We start from the raw sequence: 13,660 nt of genomic DNA, 5'->3' as shown, positions 1-13,660 counted from the left end.
TATGCCACTAGTTATGGACATGGAGGGATATGCATTTAAAAGTATTCCTCATCCTATCTATCTTCACTTCTACCTCTCATTTCTAAGCATGCAAAAGTGCGAAGATCTTTCCAGGTCACTGTTGCTGCCTTTTTGATGATCCTTCTAAGTGGAAGTCACTTCTATAGATTTGTGCCTCATCTGTGGCACCTGACACTTTATTTCACCTTATAAAGTCCTTTGGGAAGAGGTCTTACCCCTCCTTCAGAGCATAAGCCTCTCAGGTGCAGCAGGCTGAATCTGACTCAATCTTTGTATTCCCCACAGGGTGAAGCAGAGTACTTAAAAATAAAAAAATAAAAAAGTACATTTGTTTAACGAATAATAGGTAGGACTAGATAGGGCTCACCTCAAAGGATGCAATTCCTGATTTCTTCCCCCTTTTTAAGATTTTACCACCAAAACCTCAGCCTTTTTCCACCCCGCGTCCCCCAGTCTGACGTCACAGTCCAGACTTAGAACTCCCAGTCCCAGAATGCTAAGCGCAGGGGCGGGCTCGCGGGGAGTCGCCGAGTGGTTGGCGAGCGCAGGCGTTTCCTTCCGGTGGGTAGGGCCCCGGAGGCGGGAACTTGGGGAGGTGTTTGGCCGCGATTACCGGGTTGGGCGGGCCCTGTCTGGGGAGGGGTATGTGAGAGAGCCCTGGGACCCAGGCCAACTGAGGATATGGATGAGGACGGGCTTCCTCTCATGGGGTCGGGCATAGACCTGACCAAGGTTTGTAAAAGACGGAATTGACCTTCCGGAGATCGGGGAGGAAGACGAGGAAGGGACGCCCGGTTCCCACAGAGACCCTACCTCTCCAGGCCCCACCCTGGCCCGGGGCCCCTCTTCTGCTGGCTTCGGGAGGGAGAGCCCACCTTTCACCTTGAAAAGGGGTCCCTCCAGAGCTGATTAAGGGGATGTTGTGCCTCTCGCAGCCTTTGCCTCCCGGGTAATGTGTCTCTATGCCCGGAGATGACCGACTGGCGATTTGGGCCCGTTGCGACCTCATAACCCTGCTCGTTGATTCGGCCAAGTATTTTTGTGTGTTTGTATGTGTTGCTTTTACCTGTAAGATTTGTGGATTCGGCGTCATTTCTCAAACTTTTATGTAGCCTGTGTCGTCTTCGGACACCCCACCTCCCAATTTAGGGAAATAAGTTAATGACAATTCTCAAAACTTCAGGAAACTCATATCACACAGTAAGACTCCCTGCTGCTACTATGCCCATATATCAAAGGAATTGCACGGTGTATGATCCTCCTGTACCAATCATGTTTGTTTTTACATAACACAGGTGCCAGCTATTCAGCAGAAAAGAACGGTGGCATTTCTAAACCAGTTTGTGGTGCACACAGTACAGTTCCTCAACCACTTTTCTACAATTTGTGAGGAGGTAGGTCCTGAGATGTTGGTTTATAGAGTAGCCTAGAAATCACTTTGCTTTTATTAGGATGGGAAATAGAGTTAAAGAAGAATCACCCTCTTTGTTCAGGTTGGCCTCTTGTGACCCGGTTGTTTGTTAAGCTAAAGTCAATCCTGCACTCCACCTCTGCTAAATTAGTGTTTTAAAGGCCTTTGTTAAAATAGTTCAGTAAGACTTGCTGTGATTAAAGAGAATAAAAGGAATTCCACGATTTCACAGTTGAGAACACTTGTGATTTTCACATTTGCTACATGTTCTCTTACCCCAAAGATTTACATTTTTAAATATATATTGTTTCAGTTTATATTAAAATTGTTTTACATTCATTGATCCAAAATGAAGCCCTCGTGGTGCGGTGGTTAAGAGCTCAGCTGCTAACCAAAAGGTTAGCTGTTCGAATCCACCAGGTGCTTCTTGGAAACCGTATGGGGCAGTTCTCCTCTGTCCTTTAAGGTTGCCATGAGTCTAAATCAACTGGACAGCAACAGGTTTGGTTTGGCTTGATCCGAAAGATACCTTGGAGAGGTAGCCTAGAAACCTAACTTTGGCATCAAATGTCATTATGGAAATAAGAATATTTTCAGCAAACAACTCATAAGTGAGGATTAAGTACGAGATTAAGGAGTAGGTACCAAATCCAGGGATTGTTGTCTTTAAAAAAAAGATGGGGAGGGCAAATTGGAAACATGGCTTGACATTGAGTTTAAGAAAGAATAAAAGAGAAAGAGGGGTAAATCCTGGGGATGAGATGATTCACTGGGGCTTAGATAATTAGGTGAGTTGATTGAATAACAATTGGGAGTTCATTCTGTCTCATATAAGGTATATAGCCTTAGCAAGTAGAGTGTTTGTTAGATGTGTTAATAGAATTTTCATGGAGATAGGGAAACTATTTTCATTGGGTAAGATTCCCACTATTGTTTTTGCTTATTATCAAAATCTCTTTACCTTCTCATTAAGACAAAAGAAAATAAAATATGGTATGATACGATAATTGATAGAGTAAGGGGATCAATTCAATGTGTCAAATCTAACAGCAGACCTAGAGACTGGGTGCTTGCTTCCATGTTCTTTATCTTGTACTGTGCCTTTCTAAATGGGAGATAGAATTGACTGAATAAAAAAGCAGTAAGCCAAGGATTTAGCCCTTCACTTTTTACACCATAGTAAGGTGAAGTGTCTGGAGGGAGTATCTCAGGATTGTTAACAGAGAGGAGCAGATACTCCATCCCTATATGCTTCATCACCAGATTAAAAAATAAAATAAACAACAACAAAACAAGAAGCAAACAATCCTATGAAAGCAACTTGATCGAGCTGCTCTGAGGCAGGGACAACCCCTCACCTTTGTAGAGCCTAACAGCTTTCACAGCCTGGCGAGTGATTACTGTTCGACAGCTAGAGCAAAGATAACAATAATCATCTCTTATTTACTGATCGCTTTTAAGCCTCATGCTTCACAAGTTTCCCCCGTCTGTTCCTCTCTCAGTTTCTCCCCCAACTGGTTTGGCTATGTCGCTATTTCCTAGTTGTTCTTGAACTCTGGGAAAAAGTTTGCTGACCAAAAACTCATTAAGTTTGAAGATAGTTTATTTGCCTTTTTCTCCTTTAAGGATAATAACCTAGGGTTGATTGTAAGTCATATTTTATAATTCACTTTAAAAGCTTGGATAATTGTGTCAGTTATAGATGTGTTTGCTCACTGATGAGAATAATATTTATTGTGTGATTATTCTGTACTAGTCATTGTACTAAGTGCTTTATGTGATAGTCATCACAGCCCAGCCATTTGAGAGAGGTTCACTTATCCCAATTTTGTAAATACAGAAACGGAGATGTAGAGAGGTTTAAAACATTTGCCTAGACATTTATTCATTTGTTCATTCATTCATTCATCACTAGCTGCTGTATAACTTGCCCAGAGTCACACAGCTAGAAAGTAACAGAGCTGGGATTCTATCTCTGGTCTATTAACTCGAAAAGCCAAAAACATCTTACTATGTTATATTATACCTTCTGTTCTGAAAAAGCTTGTTTGCATCATCTTTAAGTGAGAGTGCAGTGCTTTCTTTCTAGTTATTTCAAAATCTGTTTTTAAGATTAGTTTTTTTGGCTGTATCATGTCTATTTTGATATAATGTCTTTTTGATATAATAAATTCCAAAAATATATGTATTCAGACATACAGTGCCATTTTCTCCATAGCTAGAATCAATATGGTATTTTGAAATGATTTTTAATTTGTTGATAATACCTTTAAGACCTGTAGTCCTTGTTTACTTAAAACCTTAAACAGAAACCAAACAGACTGTGCTTCCCTCTTCAAAAAATAAACCTCAAATTTTATTTTTTGAACTGGGGGTGGGGGGCATGGTTGGAGGGTTTAGGGAAAAAAAAAAAACCTCTTTTTTCCCCACATGATCGGATTTGAACCAAACCCAAGCTCTAACAGCTAAACTTATACTGGAATTGAATTTGAAACAAATCGCTAGAGCTCTTTTTTCATTATTAGTGCTGTGTTTACAATCCTTTAATAAAGAGAAACATGTAGAAATGAAGTCTGTGAAGAACTCAACTTTTTACACTTTCTGCGTACTATGCTAATTTGTAACTCTTCTAATGACAGGCACTAGAGTAGAGGAAAGGTTAGAAGGCAGAGAAGGGAAAGTAGTTGAATCAGATCCAAATTATAAAATTACTTAGGGTCATCTCTTCTTCCTTCACAAATACCCTAGTAAGCATTTGTGTCCTGACCCTAGTCAGTAAAATCTTATGATGGTCCATTGGGACTGCAGATTTAAAAAATGGAGGGCAGTAAAGCTCTATAGCTATTACAGGTGAAACTGAGTTTAGTGAATTGTAAATGATGGTGAATTTTAAAGATACTCTAAACAGAACACAGTAAGACGTGCTGTTATGACTCAGACTTGTAATGTGCCTAGAATACTGGACTTTTAATCATTTTTTTAATATTCTAAAATTTTTCTTTTTTCTAAAAATCTTCAAATGCAGGGTAAAATGCTGAGAATTCTCACATGAACTAAAAATATTTATGACGGAGCCCTGGTGACACAGTGGTTAAGGCACTTGACTGCTAACTGAAAGGTCGGCGGTTCTAAACCACCAGTGGCTCCGCTGGAGAAAGATGTGGCAGCCTGCTTCCATAGAGATTTACAGCCTTGGAAATCCTATGGGGTAGCTATGAGTCGGAATTGACTCAACAGCAGTGGGTTTTGATTTGTCTTGTACATCCAGTATTTAAGCCAACCATCACACTTAACCTTCAACCAGATAATGTTTTGCTTAAAACCCTTGTTTGCTGCCACATCTTTTACAACTGCTGAGCTTAAGTGTCAGATGAAGCGTAACAAAACCATTGATTGCTTTCCTTTCTAGCTTCTAGGACATATACAACCTAGCGGGATATAGCAAGAGATCCATTATTTAAAAATACTGTTTCTCTTTTAGAGAAGTGGATACGCAAACTGGATATTTTACAACCCTGAGAAACCACTCTTTATTTTTCTTTTCATGTTCAACTAGAAGTTCCATATTTCTTACTTTTGTCTTCTTTTGCACTTTAATAAAATATTTTGCCTTAGAAATAGGTGGGTGATAAATCAAGAAGTTCCCAGTTTATCTGAAAAATTTCAGGTACCTTGTAATTTTGCCTGTTATCCCAAACCAAGGCATTTCAGATTTATTTCAAATTACTCTAGAAATGAAAGGATGGTAGTGGGAAAGACTCTTACCTTTCCGTTTCTGTTCACCAGAATTTTCAGAGGTGGAGACAGTTACTATCATTGATCATGTTACTTATACCATATCCATAGTCATTCACACTTTAGAACAGTAGTTCTGAACCAGAGGACATTTGGCAATGTCTGTAGGCATTTTTCGTTGTCACAACTGAGGGGTGCTACTGACATTTAATGGGTGGATGCCAGAAATACTGCTAAATATCCTACAGTGCACAGGACAGCACCACACAAAAAATAATAACCAGTCCAAAATGTCAGTGGAGCCAAGGTTGAGAAACTCTTCATTAGAGGGATCTAGGTGTTGCAGAAGGCATATACATCTTAGAAATGAACCTCAGTAGCCCATAAATGAAGCCAAGTTCATTTGTCAATTGACAGTGGCTCTCTGAGAAGTATATATTCATGTATGTGATACATGGGAATGGGCTCAAAACTATTTGTTATGCTTGGAAAAGCAGAGGTTCTTAATTGTGCTATGGACCCTTTGGCAATATAGTGAAGCCAGATTACTGTTTTTAACTGCATAAAATAAAATACGTAAGATTACAAAAGAACGAATGAAATATCATTATCAAAATACTCAAAACTCAAAATTATAAAATCGTAACATCCCTTTTTAAAGCATTGAATATGTGATTGAGTGCCATGTCTAATAACGACTGTAACTTTGAATTATGATAAATGTAAATATTTGAGAAATCTGCAGCAATTGTAATGTGATAAAAAAAAGTCTGTGATTTCTATGGATGACAAAGCCAAAAGTCCTAATATTACTGTAATCCTGTTGATTAAAGTTGAAGAAAATGCTAAATTTAAGTTAGAGATAAATAAAAATAGAGATGTAATTTTTTACTCATCCAGGTTCATGCACCCCAGGTTTAGAACCACTGTATAAATGATTTTCTCAAAATCATATCAACAAAAGGCTTTCCTCTTGGCTTGGGAAGATCTATATTGTGATAAATTGTGTTGTCATTTTATTATCTGTGAAGCTATTATCTGTGTTCCCTAGAGCTGGTTTTTGAGGTTCTAAAATACTAAATATGATATCTGAAAATATAAAATGTTTCCTAATGTTACATAGCACTTGTGAAAATCATTGCTTAACATACACAGCATCCCTACAGGAATTTGTAAATTAACAACTAGACTATTTTGAAAATTCTTGAAACTTAATAGATGTAAAACTCAGTTTGTCCTGAAATCTTCTTTACATTTGTCAGTCTGGTTTTAAAATAGGGTGATAGTAGCAGTATTAAGGAAAAAGCTGTTACTTAAAATCCCCCCCTTATAATTATTTTAAATTAAAAAAAAGAATTATTCTCAAACTAGTATCAAGGATATTTAGATGTTTAGAATAAATCAGCATCTTTCTTGTCTCACACAGTTAAATCATTCATGTAATCTTGTTATATTAAACAAAGTCATTTCATCTTGGGGAGGTTTTGATTATGGTAGATGAAAATAGATAAGGTGACAGCTAAGAAGTTTCCTGAGTACAATCAAACTCTTCTAGGGACAGAGTAGCAGGGGCGGGGGTTTGGGGACCATGCATTCAGGGGACATCTAGGTCAACTGGCGTAACAAAGTTTATTAAGAAAATGTTCTGGATCCTGCTTTGGTGAGTGGCATCTGGGGTCTTAAAAGCTTGCAAACGGCCATTAAGATGCGTCAATTGGTCCAAACCACCTGGAATAAAGGTGAATGAAGAACATCAAAGAGACAAGGAAAGTATTAGCCCAAGAGACAGAAAGGGCCACAAAGACCAGAGATTTCATCACCCTGAGACCAGAAGAACTAGATGGTGCCTAGCTACCACCAGTGACCGCCCTGACAGGGAACGCAACAGGGAGTCCTGGATGGAGCAGGAGAAAGATGAGGTGCAGAACTCAAATTCTAGTAAAAAGACCAGACTTAATGGTCTGACTGAGACTGAAGGAACCCCAGAAAGCATGGCCCCTGGACTCTCTGTTGACCCAGAACTAAAGCAGTTTCTGAGGCCAACTCTTCAGACAAAGATTGGACTGGACTGTGGGACAAAAAATGATACTCATGAAGAGTGTGCTTCTTAGCTCAAGTAGATACATGAGACTAAATGGGCAGCTTCTGTCTGGAGGTGAGATGAGAAGGCAGAGAGGGTTAAGAGCTGGTTGAATGGACATGGGAAATCGGGTGGAAAGGAGGAGTGTGCTGTCACAGTATAGGGAGAGCAATTAGGGTCACATAACAATGTATAAATTTTAGTATGATAGACTAACTTGAAATGTAAACTTTCACTTAAACTACAACAATAAACAAAAAGAAAATAGGTAAGGCGAGTGCCGAGGCAAAAAAGATTGTTATACCAGACTAATCTGTACCTCCCAAAATTTGAGAATCACAGCTCTATAAAGTAGAACTTATTTTCTCCAAGCCTTTTTAAATTTTCTCAGTTTCCCAAATAAACATTTTCATCCTTAGTTCCTTATTTACTAAGATCTGAATTTCAGTCCTATCCTGTGTGAATCATTCAGTGCCCATTGGAATTAAGGACAAGTTAGTTTTATGTTCTATCCCTGAAATATTTTTAATATTAATTTTTTAATAATTTCAGGTAAACAACATGTATGTCAGGAGATTGACCGTGATCACAAAAGTTTGATTCTCAGTATTTAGCACAGTAGCATCTCAGTCTTAATGAGAAGCAGATTGGTCATTTATTGGCCTCAAATAACAAAAACTGTGCCTAGGCAATACTCAGAATTTTCCATCATGTTTCAACAATGTAACATTGTTTCAAAAGTAGTATCTGATGAAGAGTATTGGCTCTGGAGTTGGAGTGTTTGAGTTCAGATTATTTAATTTATATGATGATGTAGTTTTCTTATCTTTTCTTATCTTTAAGATTAGCATACTTTATAGGTTTGGTGTGAGAATTCAAGTGATATGTTGCATATACAGTGTAGCATGTAAGGTAAATGCTCAGATGTTTCAATTATGATGATTATTGCTTGAAAGTATTTATGTAGGCATGTTAAAACAAAAATTAATTTTTTCAAAATTCAATTTTGCCTTTTTCTGTGTATTCACTTATTTTAACCAAACTAATGTATGCATTTTTAAAACAAATGATAAATTGTCATTCACTTTACAGATTAATTTACTGTAGGATTTCTTCAATTACTAAGCTGCTCTAATGAATTAAAAGACTGATTAAATTTTCAAAATTTAATTCCCATGGTTTTCAGTGATACTCCGATAATTTAGAGAGGGATTCATCTGTCTGTGTTTTATAAACTTGTTTTTATGTTTCCATAAACCTTGTGTGAACAAATCCTACATGTCAGGGTTAAAGTTAACTTGATTGTTCACTTTGAATGCCATTAAAACTAGATTCTAATGTTTTATTTCTAAATTATATCTTCATAGATATCAAGATGCTCATCTTAGAAATAAGTGTCTTGTAAAGGAGCACTGACTACTCTGGGTTTTTTCAGTTTTTCTCCCTCTTAATTTTGGCAAAATGACCGTTTCTCAGGGTGTTAAAGTTCTGTTTATGAGTTAGTCCGGATCTTGTTAATATCCCAGAAAGCGGCTAGAATGCTGTGCATCTGCCAGTTCATAAACTGGCTAACTGCTCCTTGGACTGTGTGACTGAATATAACGTTTAGTATTAGGGCTTTTAAATAAATGTTCTTATGAATACTTTATAATGTTACTTTCATTTGTGTGTGTGTGTATATCTCTATCTATAAATTATCTATAGATTATTTAATTGTTCAGAGTAACTGGAGCATGGTAAATAAACTCTTCGTTCTGGTTTATCTTGGATTTTGATGGTAGATTGCTTCTTTTTGCTTCTTCGGTACTCCTCTTAATTTTTTGTCTTTTAATCCTTTCTAACATGAACCGCTCATCTTCTAATTTCATTCTTTTTACTTTTCAAACTTAAAAAGTTTGAATTTGAGGCCGACTGTATATGCTTATGTATTTAAGTAATTTATAAAGGCAGATCCTGTCCCAGGCTGTCTTTGGCTAATTTTTATTCTTGTTTTTCTATGAAGAATTTTTTCATTCATCAACAAATAATTATTAAACTCCTATTAACTGTCAAATACTGTTCTGAGCACTGAGGTACAGCAATGAACAAAAGACTGTGTCCTCATGGAGTTTACATTCTGGTCCTAGTGATTATTTATTGTTCTGATAATGAGTTTGATAAGGCTGAAAATGTAACTTTTTCTTATCTGTCAATACAATTTAATAAGATAACTGTGAAGCATGCTAATGAAGATAATAGAACACTTGAGTTCCCATTCCTCCTCAAGTAAGTAATAGAGTAGTATGTTAGAAAATGGCAAATACATATGCCAGTTTTTATTATTTTCAAATTTGTCCTTTGTTTTTCTTGTTAACAGTTTATTTTAATCAAAGACTTTATTCTTATGTATCTAATCTTTCTTTTTCAGAAACTGGCAGACCTTTCTCTTCGTATACAACAAATTGAAACAACTCTAAATATTTTAGATGCAAAGGTTTGTATTCCTGAATAATTTATAGTATAAACTTTATTGTAGGTATCCCAACTTTCTCAGTCCTACTTAACTTTAATTGCATTTGAGAATGAATTCAGTATATCTTCTGCATTCATGAGGTGGCACAGTGTTGTTGGTTTTTCAATTCACTATAATTACAAAGGAAATGGTATTCACTATGAACCATTAACTGAGCCTGTTCAAATGTAGACGTGGGTACAGTGTTCACTGCAGCAGTAGTCACGATAGCCACAAGGTGGAACCAACCTAAATGTTTCAATAGATGAATGGATACACAAAATGTGGTACATACACACAATGGAGTATTACTCTGCCATAAAGAGAAATGAAGTCCTGATACATGCTACAACATGGATAAACCTTGAGAACATGATGCTGAATGAAATAAGTAACAAAAGGACAAATATTGTATGATCCCATGTATATGAAATATCTAGAATAGGCAAATGTATAGATACCAAAGTCTATTAGTGGTTACCAAAGGTTGAAGGGAGGGGGAAAGAAAGAGTCATTGTTTGGGGGGCACAGAGCTTCTCTTAAGGGTGATAGAAAAATTTGGAAACAGACAGTGGTGATGGCTGAACAACATGATGAAGCTAATTAATGCCACTGAATTATATGTATTAAAAAATGTTGAAATGGCGATTTTTTTGTTATATATGTGTATATATATACTCACTACAATGAAAATAAATAAATTTTAAAAGGACATGGATTGAGGTTTCTTTCACTACTAGTCAATTTAACAAATTGAGCTATTATATAGATTATTTCATTTGATGGAAAATTCAAAATTATTTTAATAGTTATCATTTGATAACACAGTAAGAAAATTGTGTAAAATTCAGATATCTCCAGGTAAAAATTTAGAGACAGTACCAGCTATTTTTCAGGTATGTTAAATGCTAATGAAGAATACAAATTTTGATGTCAGGAGCTGCAAGAGATAATTAGGAAAAGAGAAGGGTATTTTGATTTGAAAACGTAAAGATTTTAATAAATAACAGTGACATAGTTAGATTTAACTTGGTACCTGTGTTTTTCCTATTTATATTGTACTGGAGACACTAATAAATTTTTGTGACTTTGTCCTTTTACCAGAAAAAATTGATCTTAAAAAATATTTATTGACTGTTTATGAGGTATAGAAATTACATTAATATTTTAGAATAAGGATCAAATGTTTAGTTTGTACATCTCCTTGTGGACTTAAGCAACTATATTTCTCTCAGAACATTTCTCCAGCTGAGAAAATTAGGATACCTGGTCTTGAACATTTTCAAGATATTCTTCTATTAATTATACCCACTTGAAACTATTTGGACCATAGCCATTGTGCTAAGTGCTGTCATCAGTCAACAGTTCCCAATGAGTATTGCTGCTTGAGAGCTTATTAGCTTTGGTTTTTTTTTTCATTATGCTTTATTATGAGTATGCATCTTGTTTTAATGTTTGAGGAACTCTTACCAAGTTAGAGTCCAAGGTCACAAGTGAAGTTACCACATAGACAAGTTAACCTTACTCATTTCCATGCCCGTAACATTAACCCCTAAACTTAGCCAAACATTATATGACAAGTGTATATTGTGGATATCAGGATGAAATCAGAACAAGGTTTTGCATGGGTCTGGCAAATCCAAACTGAAATGCCTGGCCACTGACAGCGTGCCCATCTCTTCTGTATGAAAAACAACCCATTTTAGTAACATTCAGTGAGAAACGTTTGAAAAAAAGTTAAAAAATGGGCAGTGTCAAACATTAATATGTAAAGACAAGAGTTATGTAATTTACCAGAATTCAGACTTAAAATATGCTACAAAGCATTTTTAATAAAAAATAATAATATTTTTACAACAATTTTATGAGGTAAGTTTTCTTATCCCCATTTTACAGATGAGAAAATTGAGGCATAGGGAGGTTAATACAAGGTCATACAGCTTATGAGTGGTAGAGCTAGGACTTAAACCCGGGCAATCTGACTTCAAAGCCCATGCTCTCAGTCCTTACAGTATGATTCTCTATATTTTAAAAATAATTTCTGGAAAAAGAATGGTTATAAATTAAATTATTTTTGATAAATTTTTCAAATATTTTATTTCTGAATGTCTTTCGCTTTTAATTAGTCTACGGCATGGAGAATTTCCCACACCAAAGTTGAGATTTTATAGACCTGTTTCCATGGTCTTAAAACTTAATGTAAAAACTAGTTGCCCACAGCTAACAGCATACTCAATGGAGAAAGACTGACGGTTTTCTCATTAAGATCCGGAATTGGTCAGGGATGCCTGCTGTAGCTCCTGCTAGTCAACATCATCCTGGAAGTCCAAGGCAGAACAATTAGGCTAAAAAAATAACAGAGGTGTCCAGATTGGGAAGGAGAAAGTAAAACTGTCCCTTTTCACAGATAACATGATCCTATACATAGAAAACCCCAAAGAATCTACAAGAAACCTACTGGAGCTAAGAAATGAATTCAGTGAAGTGGCAGGGCACAAGGTCAACAAACAAAAATCAGTCAGCTTTCGACTTCCAGCAAAATGGCGCTGTAGGCAGAACCACCGCGCTGTCCCTCCACAGCAAAGAACCGAGAAACTAAGCCGAACAGAGAAAACAACAATCCTGAAACCCTAAAACATCAAATGAAGAGATAAAGAACTCAGCCAAGCACCAAATGGAGTGAGAAAACTGAAAGAGGACGGACAGCGAGGAGAGATTCGTCCAGAGGTCCCCTATCAGCTAATGCAGCACGGATCTGCCATCTTGGACTCCTATCGGAGAACAGCAAATGGGGTACAACAGATCAGCTTCATGGAGCTTCCAGCGTGAGACAAAACAACCAGTAATTTGCGATATACGCTTTCCCACCCCCCACCCTTCTTCACCCCTACTCGGCCTCCTCTGCTTCCCACAGCCAAAATCTCTTATCTGCGAAGCAACGGCTGCTTGGATTCTACCCACCTGAACAGGCCGGCTCTCTGAGTGCCATTTGTTGGCTGCTGGTGTTGCTTTTTTCTACTTCTTTTGATTTCTTCCCTACCTCTCACCACCTCTCCCTCCTTTTGCTCAAATACCTAGCTCCGTGCCCCATCTTTGCTTCTTCCTGAGGGGCTGTGGAGCTCCCTTTGAGTGTGGAGCTGCTTCCTGGTCTGGGCTGCCGCACTGGTGGGATCCCAGGGCTTTTCTTCATTTCTTTGTTTTGAATTGTTTGTTTGTTTTCTTTTCCTTTTCTTGAGTTGGGAGCCCATTCTGGCCAGGCGGTGCTGCGTGGCTTGAAAACTACCCCTTCGGCTTGCACAGACATGCAGAGGGATCCCTGAGGGCATTTCTTTTTTTGTTTTTAGTTTTTTTTTCCTTTTTTTCTGTTTTTTGGAGGGCTTTTCTTGTTATTTTTTTTTTTAATTTGTTTTGTTTTCTTTTCCCTCTTTTTCACTTTTTGTCTTTCTTCATTACTCAGTTTCTCGTATCTCTATATCTTCCTTCTCTTTCTGTTCCCTGAATACTTGGCATTGTATACCTCTACGCCTTCTAGCCAGGCTGTACTGCAACACCTGAGAACAACTTCCCCAGACCTCATAGCTGCACTGGTGGGATCCCTGGGAAATTTCCTGTTCTTTAAACTTTCCGATTTTTATTTATTCATTCTTTTCTTTTTTTTTTCCTCTTCCCCTTTTTTTTTTTTGAATTCATAGTCTCTCATCTCTCCACTCCAACAGCACGCTCCGCTAGCATTCTTTTTTGTTTGTTTGTATGTTTTTGGCTCCTCTTCCTCACTCCTCTCTCCCATATCCATCTTAGCTCCACACATAACAATCTCCCCGCTACATCCTGCCTACCTGCACCGTGCACTTAACATTACACCACCAAGCAGCACAGGCACGGCCTACTGGAACCTGCCCTGCACTGATTACTGGCCCGCCCT

The 13,660-nt window shown here is 37.4% G+C and overlaps 1 protein-coding gene across 2 annotated transcripts in view; it reads left to right on the top strand.

Annotated features, from left to right (window-relative positions):
* The first annotated feature begins 546 nt into the window (after positions 1–546).
* WASHC3 (WASH complex subunit 3) overlaps positions 547–13,660 on the top strand; it is a 61,430-nt gene continuing 48,316 nt past the window's right edge. For both annotated transcript variants that reach the window (XM_012554854.2, XM_004373760.3), the window contains exons 1-3: positions 547–753; positions 1,317–1,415; positions 9,655–9,720. In XM_012554854.2, coding sequence (XP_012410308.1) covers positions 703–753; positions 1,317–1,415; positions 9,655–9,720 — 216 coding nt within the window. In that variant the 5' untranslated portion in view covers positions 547–702. The remainder of the gene's footprint in view (positions 754–1,316; positions 1,416–9,654; positions 9,721–13,660) is intronic.

The sequence above is a fragment of the Trichechus manatus genome, unplaced genomic scaffold (genome assembly GCF_000243295.1).
Source record: "Trichechus manatus latirostris isolate Lorelei unplaced genomic scaffold, TriManLat1.0 scaffold00027, whole genome shotgun sequence".
Taxonomy (NCBI): Eukaryota; Metazoa; Chordata; class Mammalia; order Sirenia; family Trichechidae; genus Trichechus; species Trichechus manatus.
The sequence above is the reverse complement of the archived record's forward strand: the minus strand, read 5'-3'. Positions and strand labels throughout refer to the sequence as shown.